Source organism: Sceloporus occidentalis, unplaced genomic scaffold, assembly GCF_023333645.1.
Source record: "Sceloporus occidentalis isolate IW3139 unplaced genomic scaffold, rSceOcc1.0.p SCAF_3, whole genome shotgun sequence".
Lineage (NCBI taxonomy): Eukaryota > Metazoa > Chordata > Lepidosauria > Squamata > Phrynosomatidae > Sceloporus > Sceloporus occidentalis.
Window position 1 is genome coordinate 94602574 of NW_028316983.1, and position 20426 is coordinate 94622999.

Below are 20426 nucleotides of genomic sequence, written 5' to 3' on the forward strand. Positions count from 1 at the left end.
CCCTCCCCCCCCCCCCCCCCCCAAGATTGCTGTTGCAGTGATTTGCACTGTTGGGTGGATTTGCAGTGAAATCAGGTATACTGAGATCAGAAATCCTATCCCATGTACTTTCCACACAACTTATTTTAATTAGTGCAAAGAACTTTTAAAGTCAATTTGTGTGGAATATCAGTTTCTTTATATGCTGTCATGTTCAAAATATTTAAGATGTACATTATCATTATCTTCTCTCTTACCCCTAAAAAACAGGCATGCACTAAGTTGCATAATCATTTCCTAATATTTTTTTTATTACATTGTTTCCTGGCCAGGTCAAAATATGTGGATTTTGGCAAAATTCCTTGATAAAATACAGACTTTAAGAAATAATTAAAAGAGAATATTTAATGAAATTATTTTCCCCCCGTTATGTTTCTACGTGAAACACATGTTGCCCTCTGACAACAAAATCATGCCCCCCCCCCCCCAGATCCTTTAAAAACATTATGATTTGGCAATGAACACTATCATCTGCTTAAATATAAGGATAACTTGTATGTATTTCAACTTGATGCTGATCAGTAGTAGTTTGCCTAGCATTAAAAAGAATGAGAAAGAGCCATCTGGCTGAACTTCAATCCACTTTATTCGTGCCCTGTTGTCTTTAGAGTGGAGAGTAGAAACCAGAAAAAAGGGCAGGGTTCCTAATTAGGAAAATGTTCCTGCCCGTTTTATAGACTTGTAATTCAGGTCTTGTTATATCTGCTCATGCAGGTGTTCAGGCAGTACCGTTTGCCAAAGAGTGCTTGTTCTCACTTGTGCTGAAACATGAATATGGCTCCATTATCTTTTACACATTATTCTTTGCTGTAAATATTCATTCCTCTTGCTATTGAATCATTGCAATACGCTCTGCATCGAGGGCTTCATCTTAATCATTCCTTCTCCTGATTGAATATCTGACTGCTTCCACCCAGTCTAGATGTTATGCATAGCTGAGGTTATACATAGTCCTTCTCCCACCTCCTAAAGTTCCCTCTGAAAGCTGAAATTTGAGGATGAACCCACAAAAAAAAGGCTTAAAATGAAAAACTAAGGAAGGCCATATGCAAAGCGTAGAGATGTCTTCTCTTTCTTTTACACAGTTTTTACAAACGCTAAGTTATAACATGGGAAATTCCCTTTAACTGTTCTTAACATAACACTTGACTGAGCTTTCTGTACAGTACATTTGCTATGTACCAGGATATCTTTTAAGTTTTTTGAGTGCTTGTCTTTCTTTTAGACATTCAAGGAAAAACAGTTATAATTGAGTGTGTTCTTAATTTTATTTGATGACATATACAGTACCATGTGAGCATGTGCACTCATGCACAATTGCATTTTATTTTGTCTTTGGTTTAATTTTCCAGATCATTTTAAGAACTTCTTATTGTTTTGATTGCCAGAATCCACAGAACACTCTGTACATGTTGAAGTAAAGTAGTATTATAGTGCGTGCTTGTTTGACTGTGCAGACATGCGCAAGAGTGCTCAGCTAGCACTCTCCACACTCATTGAGTGTAGTCTATATTCCATTATTTGTCTGCTGTGGTAATCTGGGGGTCAATGTCCTGCTCTGCAGGAGATGTAGCAGGTTGATGGGGTAGAATTGCTCATTCAAGTTCCTAGAAGATTACTGTTTCTGTATCATTTCTATCAGTTAGTCCTAGCTTACAATGGCTGTCTGTTAGTGACTGTTGTTGTTGTTGTTGTGTGCCTTCAAATAGTTTCTGATTTATGGCAACTCTTAGGTGAACTATCACAGGTTTTCTTGGCAAGATTTGTTCACAGGGGTTTGCCATTGTCTTCCCCTGAAGCTGAGAGAGTGTGACTTGCCCAAGGTCACCTAATGGGTTTACATGGCCAAAACGGGATTCAAACCCTTGTCTCCAGAGTCAAAATTCCAATGCTCAAACAACTACACCATGCCTGCTCTTATTTCTCATTACTGACTACTCAAGCATAAATCCAAGTCATGCATGTAAGTATTTTTGGTCATTGCAGTGGTTGGTATTCTCTTCCTTCCTCTTTAGTGTCCAAAGTTCCCCCACCCACCCAAGACTCGTTGTTGTGTTGCAATAGCCACCCCTATGGCCATTCTGTTGCAGGTGGAGAGTGAATGTGATCATTTCCCGAGCCAGATGTGGGTTGATGACATTACAGTGGTCCCTCCACATTTGCAAGTGTTAGGGGCACAGGACTCCTGTGAAAGTGGGAAAACTCCAAATAACAAAAACAATATGTTTTTACATAGTGGTAGAACTCAAAGATATAGTCGTGTTAGTCTGTAGAATCAGTACATAGAGAGATTTAATTGGCACACGAGCTTTCGTAGAAGTCTACTGAAGTCTACGAAAGCGCATGCTGTCAATTTCTTTATTTCAGTTAGTCTCAAAGGTGCTACAAGATCTCTCTATGTACTATGTTTGTACCTGAGAGAACACCTCTGTAGGCCCTCTTGTGCAACTCTGTGGTCAACATCTGTCAGACACTGACTGTAGAGGTGTGCTGGAGGAGCTACAAATGCCTTGTTCTCTCTAGGAATCTCTAGCCTAGGTTCTTCAGTGCAACTTTTGGTTAAAGTTGACCATAGAGTTGTACTGGAGGACCTAGATATTCCTAGAGAGAACATACTAATGCAATCCATGAATAATCAAATCTGAAAAAGTCAAATCTGCAAATGTGGAGGGTCTTGTGGAAGATCTTGGAGGAACTTAGCCAGATGCTTCTCCAATGCATATCTCCAAAACTGTGATTATGCTACCTAATTATGTCAGTGTGATACCACTTCAACTACCATGACCTATGGAATTGAGATTTGTAGATTGGTAGGCTACTAGAATTCTCTGCAAGAAACCTCTAGTAGACTCCCTGGAACCAGGCCATGAGAATTAGAGTTGTATCAAACTGCCGAAACAGTGTAATATATATAAATTCCAAATTTGTCTAGCAAATAGCTTGACTAAAGAATTACTATATTTCCCTTAAAAAGTGAACAGTGGAATTATGACTTGACTCAGACACAGAAGGCAGAACCAAAAATAATCTGTATACCTTGACACATTTGGGGAGGGTGGATATGTTTAATCCAGGCCAACAGTCCTGGAGCACATATGCTGGGTTTCTTGATCAAAATCAATGATTGTGAATGAAGTGAAATGTGATGTTTCACTAAAAGGCTGCTCCATGAATAAGCGCATCAATTGTCTGATGGCTCCAGAGAGCCTTGTTGGGAGATCATATGTTGAAATTGTTATAGAGGATGCTGCATCATTTCTATTACAAAGAATTGTTAAATTATAAGTGGACATTTGCCAATGTGTCCAAATCAGAGAATACTCCTGAAATTACTTAAGTATGATTGTAACATTTTGATAGTCTAAAAAGCCCAATGCATTTCAGCCTTGCCACAAATTGGCCTTTTTCAGGGGCTAATTATAAAATAAATGAAAGTACATTTATTGTAGTTGTGGTATTAGGACAAGACATAAATAATCTCTTAAAACATAATGTCTTAAACATCAAATAGCATCTGTTATCCCTACTATCATATACATATCTATTATCAGAGATTTCAGAAACTGCAACTCCAGAAATCTCTGATAATGGGTACGCATATGATAGTATAGATAATAGATGCTACTATGATCAATGTACTTTTATTTATTTTATAGTTCGCCCCTGAAGAAGGCCAATTCGTGGCAAGGCTGAAATGCATTGGGCTTTTTAAAATAATAAAGTTTGTGGACCATTAACAGCCCTTGTGACCTCATTTCCCTTAACTCTTCTACAATATATAAAATCCAAATTTTGCAGAGCCAAAGTGGTTTCCCTCACTGTAAACCAAAGTCTGAATCTAAGCTGATGTGACTGGAAACAGCTGGTGTCATTCATCTACTTCCCAATTTGGGAGGAGCAGCTCCGTTTGTATCTTTCTAAAAATAGAAGCTTTCAACTTTTAGCAGTAACTCAGAACAGACCTCTTGAAATCAGTTTTTTTTTGTTCTGATAAACATAACTGTTGCTTTTCTAAGGCAAGAATCAGAATGTGTGAATTATTATCACCGTTACTTGTTTCCTTTGGATTGTTCTCTTTTCTTGCTTTCATTAGTGTTTGCATAAAGACATTTTATAATTCTAAACTTAAATTACTTCACAATGAAAATTTCCAAATGTTTTTAGCAAGATAGTATTGCTGCTGTCTACTGGATGATAGGTAGAAAGTCGTGGGTGGAAACTAAAGAGACATTGAAAGAATTCAGAAGGGAAAGTGGGAAAGATCAGGATTATGGGATGGGTGCAATCAGGAAGAATATGAATAATGAAGATTAAAAGCTGTCTCAGGGCTGAAACAGATGGCCCTATAGAAAGCCAGGTGGGGCTGTGGCAACCACACACCACAGCCTCAATCCAGCCAGTTTTTGCCCCAAATAGGAACGGAAAAAATCCTCTCCTATTTGGGGCAAAAAAAGCTGCCCCTTTGCTGCTAGAGCTAGCTTTTCAATGGCTCTGGGGGGAATGGATTTAAACGCCATGCCTGCAAGTCATCTGGAAGCCGCCACCCCCAAACCAGCAAGAAGCCAGCTTTACCAGGTCATCTGTTTCAGCCCTCAGTCTCTACACGTTGTATTCTTGCATAGTCACTCCAAGCATTTATAGCTCCAGTTCCTGACCTTGACCATTCTGACTCAGCCATGATCTCCCAAAGTGTGTCTCCTGAGTCAGTCACACCTGTGAGAATCCTGCACTGCCCCAATTATTCAAAGACATCGTTGGAAAATCAGTAAACAAAGGGATCTTGCAGCACTTTTGAGACTAACTGAAAAATAGAAGTTGATAGCATGAGCTTTTGTAGACCTGATTGTATTCCTCAGATGCATTTGCATCTGTGGAAGTAGACACAACTCAAGTCTATGAAAACTCATGCTACCAACTTTTGTCTTTCAGCTAATTTCAATGGTGTTGCAAAACCCTTTTGCAACTGATGTACCATTTATTGTTACGTTTGCCTCCTAACTGTACAAGACTTCAAATGTGTCATGTGGAGCTGGAACTGTAGATAGTTGGTGCCAGGGAATCAAAGGCAGAATAATATTACTTCCATTTGACATATAACAACTGGCAGTCTACCCTGTATCTCTGTTTAGTTTTCACCCTGACTCTATAGTTATTTGTGCCACTGATTTTTCTGCTGCTGCTGCTGTTGTTGTTGTTGTTGTTGTTGTTATGTTTTGGGTGAAAGTATGTAGCAACTTAAGGCTACCCAGCAAAAGATGGACCAGGTTGTTGGGAGCAGAATTAGTTGTTATTTAAAATAGGTTATTACCAGGAGTCTGTGTCTGGTTTGTACACTACACCCTTTTTGTAAGTGAGGCCCACCTTACTATTCGCTCCTCCCCACATCCCAACTATTATTATGTGCTGTTATTTTTAGCAGCCAGAACAATCCTGTTAGGCTACACAATACTTGCACCCATCACTCACCCAGCAGAAAAGATAATATTGTGGATGTAATAATTATAGCTGTCAAATAACACACTGTTGAAAAAAAATCAGACTATTAAAGAATTTACTATCCTATACTAAAGAGCTTATTCCTTCTATTAAGATTTCCCCAGGCTATAATGCATGTTATACATGACTGTAAAGAAAGATCCTGTGTTAATTTGGTAAAAAGGTTTTTGAACTGTTGAGAAAAGGTGAAGATCCCATGATGGTTTATATTAACTTACTTCTTTGTGGCCATAGACCAACAGGTGGAATGATTTAGCTACATGACAGGTTTAAGACAATGGTGTGTAATTTACTCTAGCAAAACATATAAAAATACGAAGTATTCAAAATTCAAAAATTTAAAAGAGTAGGCATGGGTCACATCATGAATGAATAAAAAGAACAGATACTTTTTCAAAATGTGTCTTATGAAAAACACCCATTTGATGGCAAAACCATGTAGCAATAATATAACAATCACTGATTCTCAAATGTTGGTCTTCCAGATGTTTATCACTTCAGCTCCCAGATTTCCTGACTGCTGGCCAAGCTGGCTGGGGCTTCTGGAGTTGAAGTCCAAAACAGCTAGAAGACTAGAGTTTGGGAACCATGCTGTAACTGCTCTTATCAATCCATACACTCTAATTTAGGTGTCACAAATCATATGCAGCACTCATTACGAGTATGTCCCCAATCTCAAATAGGAAGCATAATAATAATAATAATAATAATAATAATAATAATAATAATAATACTTACATGTAAATAATGTTTCTGTTTTTTATGACTGGCAGGAAATATTCAGGAAATATTTCTCCCCCCACCCCCCAAAAAAAAAAAGATTTGAGAGAGGTTATTTTGGAACAGGAAAGTGGCAAGGTGGTTGGTTTTGGTCTTTCCATCCCTGTATAGAGATCTGTGGTTTGATTTGCTTTGTTTTTAAAATCACTTTCCCAAGCTGCTTTTAATGAGCCAGACGTGTAAGGGAAAATAAGATTCTGAAATGCTACAGGGCTAAAGGGGAAAGAGTCTTGTGTATTGTGGAGGAAAAGATAGAAAGAATGTTAAATTCTACTCTTTAACAAACCATCAAGTGAGGTTTATAATCCCTGTAGTTCCATATAATGTTTAGTTTGGACTTTAAGGGGACACAGGATAATATAGGCAACACAAGGAGAGCTTGGTCCTGTTACAGAAAAAGTGTTTTTATTTTATTTCTCCTTACATGTGTAATCCTAGGAAAGAAAGCATGGGCCTCATTCCCACTTACAGATAAATCTGTTTGCGATCCGAATCGATGGATAGATTCAACAGCGGAGCGTGGTTCACACTACATTTGCCCTGTTCGCATTTTTTCCCTGTAAAATAACCCACTTGTGGTTCACATTCATGAATGAATTGATTCAAAATGAACCCGCTCCAGCCAGTCGAAGGGCAAATTTAAATCGATTCGGATCCGCATCTGGTTCACACTTGCACTGAATCGATTTATCCAAAAAGATGCGGGAAAAATCAGCATCAAAAAGATGCAGGCCAAATGGGTCTAGCGCATGTCCCTCTTCTCCAAATTGCTTCAGTGATTCAGTTCAAGTGGGAATCAGGGTCATTTGAACCAGTTCACACCAATTTGCGATTCAGTGTAAAAGGTAGTGGGAATCAGGGCATGGACTATCTTATTTGCTGCTTGTCGCAGGGACAGGGAGTAGGAGCTAACATTTATTTATAAAACTGAAATATTGTCTCCATTATATGTTCAAGAGAGGTAACAAAATAAAGCAGTATGCATGCTATCTAATCTTCAAGTGAATCTGGCTGGTACCTTCTGGTTGAATAGTAGGCACTGGACTATTTTCCTAGATGAGTTTCCAAAGAGGGAGCTTCATAGCAACATCCTGTTTTAGGACTGACAATGTAAAACCCTCTTGTAGTAAAATCACTCTTAAAAGGGAATAATTGCATCCAGATCTGCTGCCTTGAAGGCTTCATAGGGGTAATTTGGATCCCTTCTGTACATTTTCCACATCCATTTAAAACCAAATGTGTTTCATTTTTCTCTTTATGAGAGTTAGGCTGTATTCTATGAACTTTCTTGATAAGATATGGGTTTCCTCCTGTGTTCTGGCCATGGAAGGATGACAACTGAAGTAATATTTCATTATTATTTTTATTTACTTTTCTTTGAAATATATTAGGTAACTATAATTTCATCTACGCATATTAGACCACTTATACTTATGGATTGTTGTTGTTGGTATCAGTCTTTTCATTCTGATCCCAGATCATTATACATTTTAAAGGTTAGAACTAGCACTTTTGTTTTAAAGTAGAAAAAAATGGAAGACAAAAAGGGAAAAAAATGGGGAGGAAGGAGAAATCTAAAAGCACCTTTAAGGCTGAATTATTTTGACAGGGTTTTTCATGGATATCATTCACTTCTTGAGATGCACTGATAGAGAACTATATTACAGTAGTCATAGATATAGAAGCACAGTTGTGGGAGCAGTAACAGAACAGCAGGCAATGTAGTTGGTACAATGTAGTTGGTCTGATCTGCATTTGAAATTAGTTGAAGTTTCTGGTCAGTCTTCAAGGGTAGCTCCATGTAGAACACGTAACTGTAGACTAAATTGGAGGAGTCTAGAAAAAGGAATCATTGAGGCGCCATCTAGTTAAAGAGAAGGAGGGAGGGGTATAGTTAGTGTGCAGGATGAAGCAGAGAAAACTATTTATTCTACCTGGGCATCCACAAAAGGGAGGCATCCAGGAGTACTGCCAGACTGCAAGCTTACTGCTTCAGAAGAAATTCAGTCACATCAAGAGCAGCCTGTACACCTATTCCTGGTTCAACAGAACTCCTGATCAACAATACTTCTATCTTTCCTGGATTGAATAAATAGTTAATAAATAACACACAAACCACCATGGACCACCAAATACATGCTATGTTCTATTAGTAAGTACTGTAATAGTATCTGTGGCTAGACTAAGGCAAGACCTCTAGCTAAGTAAATAATTTTAGTTACACAGCAGTTCAAAATTGCTATTTATTAAAGCTTTTGCAGATGAATACTTTCAGACACCTTCCTTCTCAGCAACTGGTGCAAGGATTTAATCATAATGCAGATTTAACTGGCAGTAGGCTGGAAAACCAAAGGAAAAATAAAAGGAAAAAAATATTGATGAAATGGGGGGAATGGGCCTTAGAGACTGAGTTGATCCGTGTGTTGTTGATTTCAAAGGTAAAATCTGGTTGGAGCACTGGACTCATCAGGTAATTTTGGACACTTGAGTTTCTCAGATGAAGCAGTAATTCATCTTACACACAGGAGTCTGTGTGCAGCTTTTCCCTCATTCTGTATCCACTTTATAAAATGGACTTGTTAAGATTTTGATAACTGTATTTTAGAATGGTTGTTTATCTGTATAGCCCTATAAATACAGTTGGCCCTTCTTATACACGGATTTTTTATACATGGATTCAAGCATCCACAGTTTGAAAATGTTTCAAAAAAGTATAAATTTCAAATATCAAACCTTGATTTTCCATTTTTTATAAGGGACACCATTTTGCTATGTCATTATATTTAATGGGACTTGAGCATACACCAATTTTGTTATACATGGGGGATCTTGGAACCAAATCCCAGCGTATAACAAGGGTCCACTGTAATACAAAGCCAAATAATAAACCTTAATCAAAGTCTTTGATTGAATCGCACTGGCTTGTGCCTTCCTTCCTGGAAGGCAAGAAAGCCATTTTATTTTCTTTAGCTGTTACACTTGGTCAGGTTTAAATGTTTCTGTTTTTGTGCAAAATAAGCATTGAATCCAGTGATGTTTCATGTATGGGGAGGGTTTTCTGCAACACTGTGTTCCTGATTTTCTTTATAAAAAAACCCTCTGAATGATACCACCTGTAAAATTCATGGGTTAGATTTTTAAGTATATACAGTACTACAGTCCTATTAGATGGAGATATGAAGTTGCTCTGGCAGAGACTCCGTACAAGGTCTTCAAGTAGTTTCTGTATTTCTATTAAGCTTTTTAAATAAATCTTTGATATTATATTTAAAGTCTTCTCAGATTGCAGGTTGTGCACTAACAAAGTCTCAGAGACTTGTAGTAAAGTTGGTTCAATGCAATATGAGAAATTGGACAAGAAAGATCAATTGAAGAAAATAAAATGGTATTATGGTGGACTTCATTACAAAAAACGGGGGGGGGGGGATAATATTTGTAAAAAGTAAGTCTGGGCCATGCAAACATCTGTTGCACTGCATTTGTCAGCCTGTAAGGTCCCATAAGCTTTTGGTTTAGCATAGGATAACATTTCAAATAAACTGTTATCACAAGAACAGCTGAAGTATTTCATACTTTGGAGCGTATTTATTCTTTTGCTGCCTTATTGCCGCACTTAGGACTTTATCATATGACCTTCAGTTTCATTTTGGTTGTTGCAGTCACATTATTTAAAAAGAATAGAAACTTACTAGGTTTCATTAGATACTACAGATCAAGTGATGGAAGTTCGTAAGAAAACATGTCAGAAGAATTCCCTGCTTTCTGTCTTAGCAGGTAATGTTTATGGGCTTATATTAGAATTAACAAATTGGATATGAGATGGGCTTCCTCTAATGTAATCCTGAATATATCATGGAGCAGGGTGAAGTACCCTAAAGCTCCATGAAAGCAATTGTCCTCCGTCAACTTCCAAACTCTGACTTTCAGTTGCAGCTGTCCTCTCCCAACATGGTTATTGCCCCCCAGTAGAGAGCGGGGAGGGCACAAAGACCATCCCATGATACGAACAGAGTTTGGTGACAGGAACAGAGGTGGATACTCCTCTATGCTCCCTCCCTCTGCTCTCCACTGACAAGGCAGTAGCTGTGCTGGGATGGGACAGCTGTGGCTGGAAGTTGGGGAGGATAGGTAGTGAAGTCACACTTGATGGAGCTTTACAGTGCCTTGTCCTGCACCATGATCTTTCCAGGATACAGGTTACAGGAACTCCATCCCATATCCAACCTGGCTATCCTAGCATATATGTCCAGTGAATGAAATCTAAACAGGGCAAAATTCAGTCCATACCTGCAGCACATAGATACTGAAGTATGCATGCTATCCCTTAGATTACTATTAAAAAGCTCTGTTACAATATATTACTCAGGCGATTTTTTTTCTTATAAAGGTGAAAACTGAAAACATACATTTTTGCACCCATCTGTTACTGGATCACAGATCATAGCCATGAATGACGTTGCACAGAAGGCAGAGGTATGTAAGAGATTTAAAGGGGAAGTAATCATAATAAATTGTGGCTTTATTATATGAACCTGAAGTAAGTCCTGTTAAGAGGGTTAGACCTATAACTCTTAAAAAAGTGACAAAGTTGCTAGGGAAGGAAGACACACAGTTTAGAGTTTTATTAGTGTTTGGGTAGATAGATAGGCATCAGTAATCATGATTTGTTTATACCTTTTAAAAACAACAATTTTCAAATAACATACAACAATGTGATGTAAGGTCTTATGGGATACTCATTTCATCCTGGGTTGTATGGCTTCCAAGAAGTATAGCCATTTAGAAAGTCAGTATCTACTGTATTTGAAAAATGCACACCCAAACCTTGGATGCATTTCTAGTAGGGTTTAAAAATATTTTTTAGGGTTTTCATTTATGATGGGTTATTCGACTTCAAAATGAGGTAGCCATTTAGTCAACGTCTACTGTATTTGAAAACTTCCATACTTATGCACTATTGGTCTCTCTTAAATCATGCTTTTGAAAGTGCATGTGGAGACCATCTTGAAAATATAGCCATATATAGCTCAGTTATTAGTTACAGATTTATCTGGGCTTAAAGCCCTCTGTGTGTTAAACAAACTAGGTCCAAACAGACAAAGTAGACTGCTACAGTCTCACAATTGAACTGGAATGCATTAAAGTTGTTGTTGATGATGACAATGGTGATGATAGGAGAGTGAACATGTTGCCTTGTGGTTGTGTGAGGTGATAACATTGACTGCAAAATCTACATTTAACATTGTACATGGAAAGATCAGACTGAGTGGTTATATGAGCATAATTTCAGGAGTTTTGTTTGTCAAAGATCTATGCTTGCTAATGGTTAAAGAAAAAAGAAAAAGAAAAGAAAAAGACCAGATGCTTTCTTTTGGTTTTTGAAAAAGTATAAATTTGTATGGGATAATGCAGCTTTGGATACAAAAACCTTGATTCCATTTATATCTGTGCTTCTGTAGTCTCACATTCTGTCTAATACTCTATGTAATTTCTCTGCTTCTACCATCTTTTCTCTGTCTTTCCCTTCTTCACACCTTCACAAAGATTCTGCTTTCTTCATCTAAACCTGTCCAAAAGTCCTATGTGCCCAAACTTCGAAAGGGTGATGTAAAGGATAAATTTGAAGCCATGCAGAAAGCAAGGGAAGAAAGAAATCAAAGGCGATCTAGAGATGAAAAGCAAAGAAGAAAAGAACAATATGTTAGAGAGAAAGAATGGAACAGGCGAAAGCAGGAGGTCATTTCCTTTGCAAATACTTGTTTTGTTACTTTTATTTCCTTTAATACTTTGACACTTGTATATATTTTTTTTCCTATAAGAAGCTCTAGAGTTTTGATTTCAGTCTTAAATGACAGTCAACATTAATATCTCTGACCCATTATTCAGATGAAAGAACTACTTGCTTCTGATGATGAAGAAGAAATGTCTTGTAAAGTAGAAAAAGCTTACGTTCCAAAATTGACAGGTAAGAATTAAAAAGTTAAAGTCCATAGTTGTTGAGTGTTTGGTCCCCCTCAACCATGTTTTGATATTACAAATTATTTGACTCTTAATTTCAAGACATCTGTCACTAATGCAGAAGGATCTAGTTGCATCCTTTAACAGGTACAACAAACAGCATATCTCTGTGTTCTGGCCATATTCTGCTGCTTACACACCTGCTTTCAGAACTAATTTAGAGTGCCTATGTACCTTTTCTTTTTTTAAATCCTTCCTTATGTTCCTTCCTTCTTTCCTAGATGTGCTTTGTTACTCCAGATGTTACCCAAAAGGCAGGGGGACCTAGGGTCCTCACCAACAATTACAGCATCTCCTTGGTATTTGGGGGGAATTATTAGCTCAAAAAGGAGGCCTGCAAGAGGTTGGGTGACTTTGGGGATCTTTCCACCTATGCTTACCAGTTCTCACTGCAGAGAGACTCGTGTTTTAATGAACAAGAAAGTTTTATTTAGAAATATGCAAAGATGGATGCACACACACAAACCCAGTGCAATGTGAAAAGCTGGATAGTGAGAAACTGGGAATTAGAGGGGTGATGATTACCAGTCCTGAAGAGAGGATTCCATGGAAGATGGAGAATGGCTCAAACAGAGTCTGAGGACAACACAGTGAGAGGGACCTTCTGTGGGCACACAGCTTCCTTATCTTGTAGAAGTGAAATCTACCAAGGGCAGATTTCTACCCTTCTTGCTGAGAGTACACCTTTTTTACATCCCTTCATTGTACTGCAGTGCCTGATTAATACCTGATCGTCATTTTTCTGGTGTTTTAAGAATGCCTTTTTAAATTTAATTTTTTAATTTTAGAAAAAATATATTATAAATCTGTTTATTTTGGCTACTTTTTCTTTATGGCCCTTCACTGCTCCAAGTGCCAGTAATGACAGTTTAAAGCAGGGGTAGGCAACCTTTTTGAGCCGGGGGCCGGGTTGCTGTCCCTCAGACAACTGGGGGGCCGAAGCCGGGGGTGGAGCTTCCACCCTCTGGGGGCGGAGCTGTACACGGGGGTGAAGCTTCCACCCTCTGGGGCGGAGCTGCATGCCAGGGCGGAGCTTCCACTATCTGGAGGCGGGGCCACATGTCAGGGGTGGAGTTTCCACCCTCCGGGGGTGGAGCCGCATAATAATAACAATATTTGCAAGAAGCGACTAGGCAAGGCCACAAAACAGCAAAAAATGCATGCCACTGTCTCAACCCAGAAAAGTGCAAGCGAGTCCATGTGGGGGGATCTTGCAAAGAGAATACCAAGGGATAACAACAATAATAATAGCAGTATTTGCAAGGATGGAAGCTACTAGGCAAGGCCACAAAACAGCAAAAAATGCATGCCACTGTCTCAAAACACAAAGGCACAGGTAGTATAACCCCCCTCCCCCAATGAACAAACCTCTCACCTGGCTCAGTGGCTGTGGTTCTCTCTCTCTCTCTCTCTCTCTCTTCCCTCTCTTTCTCTCCCTTCCTCCCTCCCTCTCACTCCCACCCTCCCACCCTTTCTCTCTCTCCCTCTCTCCTCATAGAGTCATAGAGTTGGAAGAGACCCCGAGGGCCATCCAGTCCAACCCCCTGCCATGCAGGAAATCAGAATCAAAGCATGCCCAAAGGAGCATGGGTTTTTTTTTGCAAAGATAGTAAGGGAATCACAAAGCATAGGAGAAACATAGAATCATAGAATTGGAAGAGACCACTAGGGCCATCCAGTCCAACCCCCTGCCATGCAGGAAATCAGAATCAAAGCATCCCCAAAGGAGCATGGGTTTTTTTTTGCAAAGATAGTAAGGGAGTCACAAAGCATAGGAGAAACATAGAATCATAGAGTTGGAAGAGACCCCAAGGGCCATCCAGTCCAACCCCCTGCCATGCAGGAAATCAGAATCAAAGCATGCCCAAAGGAGCATGGGGGGGGGGGGTTTGCAAAGATAGTAAGGGAGTCACAAAGCATAGGAGAAACATAGAATCATAGAGTTGGAAGAGACCCCAAGGGCCATCCAGTCCAACCCCCTGCCATGCAGGAAATCAGAATCAAAGCATGCCCAAAGGAGCATGGGGGGGGGTTGCAAAGATACCAAGGGAGAGTAAATCACAGTCACCAAGCAGAGGAAAATACATGCATCAACCAACCTCTTCAGTGGCTTGCTCCGGCTGGCTGGCTGGCTGGCTGGCTGGCTCTCTTACTTTCGCTTTCCTTTTCTCTGCCACCTCCTCCTTTCCCTCCCCTCCACACTCTTCTATTCATAGAGGGAGGCGGAGAGAGGAGGGCAGAGCTAGGAAAACGGAGCCAGGAGGGCGAAGGGCAGAGAGAGAAGGGAGGAGGGCAGAGCCCATTTGGAGGGCTGGCGCAGCCCTGCAGCCCTGGAACAGGGCTGCAGCAAGCGCCCTGGGCCTCCTAGAGGGGCGCCGCCATTTTAAAAAACAAAATGGCAGCCGGAGCGGTACCAATCGGCGGCGCAATCGGCGGCAGGGGCGAGCGCGGGCCAGTCCTAGAGGCTTCGCGGGCCGGATGCGGCCCGTGGGCCGCAGGTTGCTGACGCCTGGTTTAAAATAAAAGCCTATGTTTTTATAGAATAATTTCCCCCATTGTTGCCAACACATGAGAGTCTGAGATTAAACTGAAAGTTTGCTTTTTGCCTTTGCTGTTCATAGGAACTGTCAAAGGAAAGTTTGCCGAAATGGAAAAACAGAGACAAGAAGAAGAAAGAAAAAGAATGGAGGAGGAGAGGCAGAGGAGAATTGAACAAGACATGATAGAAAAAAGAAAAATTCAGAGAGAGCTGGCAAAGAAAGCACAAGCGGTATGCCTATAGTAATTAATAGACTATCTTTCAAATACAAAAAATAGCCATGCATTTTATGAATGTACAATAATTATTCACTTCTGGCTTCTGAGACATAGAACACTTGATGCATCATGTGGCATAAAAGAGGCAGGAACCCTTCAATCTGTAGGTAGTGTGCCAGGGCCACTGGTGTGCACCCTACCAAGCAAAAAATGTGTCTCCAGAAGCCTCCAATGGGCCATTTGTCTATTTTAAGACTTTCTGCTCCCCTTTCCTGAAATCCTTTCGGAACCTGAAATGGAATGTTGGATATTTACTTTGAAATTCTATTCTGGGTTGGACCCTGTGATGTGAATAACATTTGTCCACCACCACTACAGAAGTATCCATTTGGTAACTTTTTCTTTTGGGAAAATTGATAGGTAAACCTCATGGGAGTCTGGGCAAGTGGAAGATGGAGTGGATGTAGCTGCTAGTACTCTTGCAGATGCTTGTATATCATTTAAAAAAAAAATAACATGTCAAGATTGCATTTACTAATTCCAATACGAGAGCCGTGTGTGTGTGTGTGTGTGTGTGTGTGTGTGTGTGTGTGTGTAACAGGCTGAGTATCCTTTATCTGAAATGCTTGAGAACAGAAGTGTTTTGGCTTTTGGCTTTTTTCAGAGTTTGGAGTATTTGCATACTGTATAACTAAAGAGATATTTTGGAGATGAAACCCAAGTTTAAACATGGAATTCATTTACATTTTGGCTATAATTTATAGATACAACATGAAGTTAATTTTATACACAATATCTGTAATAATTTTATGCATGAAAGTTTGTGTAAACTGAAGCATCAAAAAGCAAAGGTATCACTATCTCAACCACCTATGAAATAATGGACAGTTTTGGATTTTGGAAAAATGGCTTTCTGGATAAAGGTTACTCCGTGTGTGTGTGTGTGTGTGTGTGTGTGTGTGTCCTACTATCTGGTTATTCTGTGCATTGAAACACTTGGTCTATTTGCCTACAGTTGAGGAAGATTGTAAATCTGCTCTGGATTTTAGTTAGATTTTTAAAGAAGTTATTTAAGGGGCCAAACCTGTTTTAGCGATACAGTTCAGCACTTTGGATAGCTCCTTTACGGTTTGGATTGATAGCCAAAGTGTATTCACCATCTTAAAGACACAGAATCCAAGGCTCTTCCTAGAATGGTGGTGGGAAGAACCGTCTTACTGAATCCCCTGCAGTCCCCTGTCCCACCTCTTCTGCTGTTGTGGATTATCTCCTGGCCTTCGAAGCAGCCTTTTACACAGAGGCAAAAGGGCACAGAGGCAAAAGATCCCAGAAAGCCTACAGAAAACTATGGAAGATAGACCATTTCTCCACCTACCTCCAGCAATAGAGTTCCCATGGGAGGAACTGTACCACTGATAATCTGGATCCAGTTGTAAATTTAGTATAGTTGGCCCTCTGTATCCATGGATTCAACCATCCACAGCTAAAAAAAAATCCAAAAAGCAAACCTTGATTTTACCATTTTATATAAGGGACACCATTTTACTATGCCATTGTATATAATGGGACTTGAACATCCACAGTTTGATATACACAGGTGGCCCTGGACCCAAACCACAGTGGATACCAAGGGCCCATTGTAGCTGAATACTAGAAGGTAATTGTCTCTAGCTTCACAACACCCAAATCATTAGGCAAAGTTTTAATTTCTTAGTTTATTTGTTGATACTGTAGGCAATTTCTATAACACAGTTCTCTTTCCCAGAGAATGGCATCTATCAGAACCCCAATACCAAAAGATATGTATATCTTTTTTTGAGACTGAGGTTTCTCAACAAAAAGACAGGATTTTGTGTGTGAGTAAGGTTGCTTATTAGATCATATTGTCATGTGACAGTAGAAAACTGGTAATAAAATTGTGCTGCCAGTAAGGCACAACATGTTAAAAGACTAGAGACAGAGCCAAGAATACTGTCCACTAATATGAACTTAGCAAAAGGTCAGGTATGGTATAACATTAAATGCATATGGATTTCCTTTATAGGATTTGTACAATTTAAAAGACTTCTAGAATCTTGAAACTAACAACTTCCAGTTCAAAGGCATTTCTAAGGTTTTGTAGTAAAAAATAATTCCAATAACATAAAATAAAATAAATTTGCTTTGTTTTTATGGGATGAAATGTAGCCATGTGATTAAAATGGCCCTGACCTAAAGTTAACTACATGCTATTTATGGCCTCACTGATGACTGTTGTCTAGGTCTTATGGAAACAGTCACAGCTCATGACTAGACATTAAATACCATTAGATGCTTTAGCATTCCTTATGATCAATCTTGCCAGCAATAAATGAAACTGCCCATATTGGCATCTTGAGTTAACAGTAAGGCCCCTAGTTCTTTGGGTTACTTGTCCACTTCTAGACTAACACATGTAGTCATATTATGAAGCATTTCTGTTAGCTTCTTATTAATTTCATTATATGGTTCCCTTTAGACATTAGTATTTCCACATGGAAGCCACTGAAAAGCTGATACAATGCTCTTGCTTTGATTGTATGCAGCTTTAGGAAGCCATTACTTCATATTTCAGGTGGCACAAAAATGACAGATATTCATATAATAACAGAGACATGGTATTTGGATTAAGTACTATATATGCCATGAGGAATCTTGCCCTGGATCTTTTGCAATGATACTTCGGTAATGTGAAGTCGAAGGCTTTCATGGCTGGTATTCATAATTATTTGTGGGGTTTGCGGGAACAAACTTTTCTCGAACATGGCCACATAACCCAAAACCCCCACAAAAAAAACATTTTTGTAACCTTGGAGCTGTAACAATTAAATTGGTCATTACTCTTTCAGTGGAAACTTTATTTTCTTGGAATTATCTTGTTTTAAAATGTAGTGGCATACATATTGTTGCGGAGTAAACTGTAATTACCAGGATTTCCCTGGAGTATTATTAGCATTGTCATGATGTAAACTAAAGTACTTCACTAATAACTGTGTAAATGAGCAGACTGTGGTAAATGATTGTTGCTAGTTAGATCCCAGTGTGTTTCACTGAATTCGAGGGATCTGCTCAGGATGGCTTTACATCCTAGATTTTGTAGTTGAGAGGCATGCTGGGGTAGAGTCCTCCCAGGTGTGAAGGTCACTTGTATGTGAGATTCATTAATGGTGCCTCAATAAAGAGAAAGCAAGAGCTTAATAGCTTCTGAATGTTTTTAAGGGATGTACACCACATTGTATATATTACTCAAAGTTGAGTGTGTATATTCTGTGCACACATGATCTAAACTGGATGAAGCATGATATACGAATGTCTGAAAGAAACAAACAAACATGTAAAAGCTTTGGTCATACATTACTCAACCTGGTTAGCACATTAGATATGGGGAAGGAAACAAAGCTGGGCTGCACTGTGTTTATGTGTACATGGAATATCTGTGACTATAGGTTTCAGCCCTCCTTTTCAGATCACAAAACAAATAGGGAGAATACCAGGAAACCATACTTTCCAATAAAAAGGCATTCCCTGCTCACTCATTATCAAACCTGCACATATTGTGATTCACTAATATAGCCCAACTTGGCTAAGAGTATCAAAACAAGGCCTCAGTTGTAAGCTGGTGGGCTTCGTTCAGTCAGCTGGGTTAAAAAGCCCTATACCTTTCAAAATCCTGGCTGCATACCCTGCATTGGGCTGGGAGAATGCAGTTTATGGAAAGTTTATACTTTGGATTACAACTCTTAGAATCTGCTAGGTATGGCCACAGTTACAGTCCACAGAAGTAAATTTTATCAGCTCTGGTTTGACTTGGTAGGTGATCAACTGTTCCATGGAGTTGGAGGTTGTTGTGTGACTTCAAGTCATTTCCACCATATGGCAAATCTAAGGCTATGGCAGGGTTTTCTAGAAAAGCTTTGTTCAGATCAGGTTTGCCATTGTTTTCCTCTGAGGCTGAGAGTTTGACTTGCCCACAGTCACCCAGTGGGTTTCCATGCCAAGCAGGGATTCAAGCCCTGGTGACTCAGGGTTCCAGTCCAACACTCAATCCACTACATCATGCTGGATGAAGGTAAGGCATGCTGACACCTGAATTTCTGATGGAGCTGAGATGTATTATCCGAAGAGAAATGTCTGATCAGGAGTCACATAGATTTACATGTGTGCATTGGAAGTTGAAGGCGTATCATATTTAATACTTTTTATTGTCATCTCTTGATTTATAATCACTCACCCATTTGCACAATATTTTCATTTTATGAAAGAAAAAGAACCAAAGTAACACTGTTGTGTAAAATTCTTATTTAATAGATTGATGAACAATTAATCAATTCGGGAACTGAATCGTCATCGGAGGTAATCAGACTTCTTTACAATGAAACATTCGCCTATATATGATTCATTGTTATTACTGTAGAAATAGATGTTTTTAAAGTGCTCTGTGAGTATTGGATAACATTTTGGGAAAGATGAGATCAGATTGGATAGCAGAATATTTTCAGATTGATCATTGTCTCTGGTGTCTAGGGTAAATGTAACTTCAGAATTACTGTTACTCCCTATATTCTATGTGTTATCTTTTGTTGACTTATTGACTTTTATTTACTGTGCTTTATCCTTTGCTTGCTAGAAAGAAAAACGTATATTTATCTTAGACTCTGAACATTTGTGATAGTTTGAGGGGAATTCTGAACTGCCATCTGCTGGTTGATCTTGTCATTGGTTGAAGCTGGTGAATGACCGAATTGTTGGCATTGAATAGATGGAATGTCTTGAATTATATTGTTCCAAGGAAAAGGTTGTGATCTGATAGAACCAAAACGGCTATTCCATTTATTGTCTGCACTTATGTAATACCATTACATTCGCATTGTAAGTGGGTATATTCAGATAGCGCTATCCTGGTACCAGCGTATCAGGTGAAGCATACCTACTTACAGTAACAGGATTACAAGTTCATCTGCTATTGGTTGAATTTTTCCCCATTTTTTAAAATTTAGTAATGCTCATACAAACATTTCAACAGGCATACAACAAAAATATGTCTTGTCATGTTATTTATTACTCACGAAAAAGCTTTGAAGTCAGTTAAATTTCAGGCTTTTACAATTAATTAAGCTCCCCTTCTAAGGATTTATAAGGATAAAAGTCTCCAGAGCTTCTTATATTAAAATTAGTTGCAGGATCATTTAGAACTTAAGTTTACTCATGTAAATTGATACCATTTTAATAATTAAAACTTAGGTAGGTTGTAGAGACCCCGGTTAAGCTGAGTAGGTGTTGGTTTGGTCATTGTTTGGATGTGAGTGCCACTTTGTGCA

General features: G+C 39.0%; 1 protein-coding gene across 9 annotated transcripts in view; it reads left to right on the forward strand.

Moving 5' to 3' along the window:
- Positions 1 to 20426, forward strand: part of NEXN (nexilin F-actin binding protein) — a 49783-nt gene that overhangs the window by 14026 nt on the left and 15331 nt on the right. For 5 of the 9 annotated variants that reach the window (XM_089515498.1, XM_089515500.1, XM_089515496.1 and 2 more), the window contains 5 exons: positions 10703 to 10788; positions 11860 to 12051; positions 12202 to 12280; positions 14955 to 15103; positions 19417 to 19461. In XM_089515498.1, the coding sequence (XP_089371624.1) occupies positions 10762 to 10788; positions 11860 to 12051; positions 12202 to 12280; positions 14955 to 15103; positions 19417 to 19461 (492 nt within the window). In that variant the 5' untranslated portion in view covers positions 10703 to 10761. The remainder of the gene's footprint in view (positions 1 to 10702; positions 10789 to 11859; positions 12052 to 12201; positions 12281 to 14954; positions 15104 to 19416; positions 19462 to 20426) is intronic. The other 4 variants (XM_089515501.1, XM_089515504.1, XM_089515502.1 and 1 more) reach the window with 2 other exon arrangements.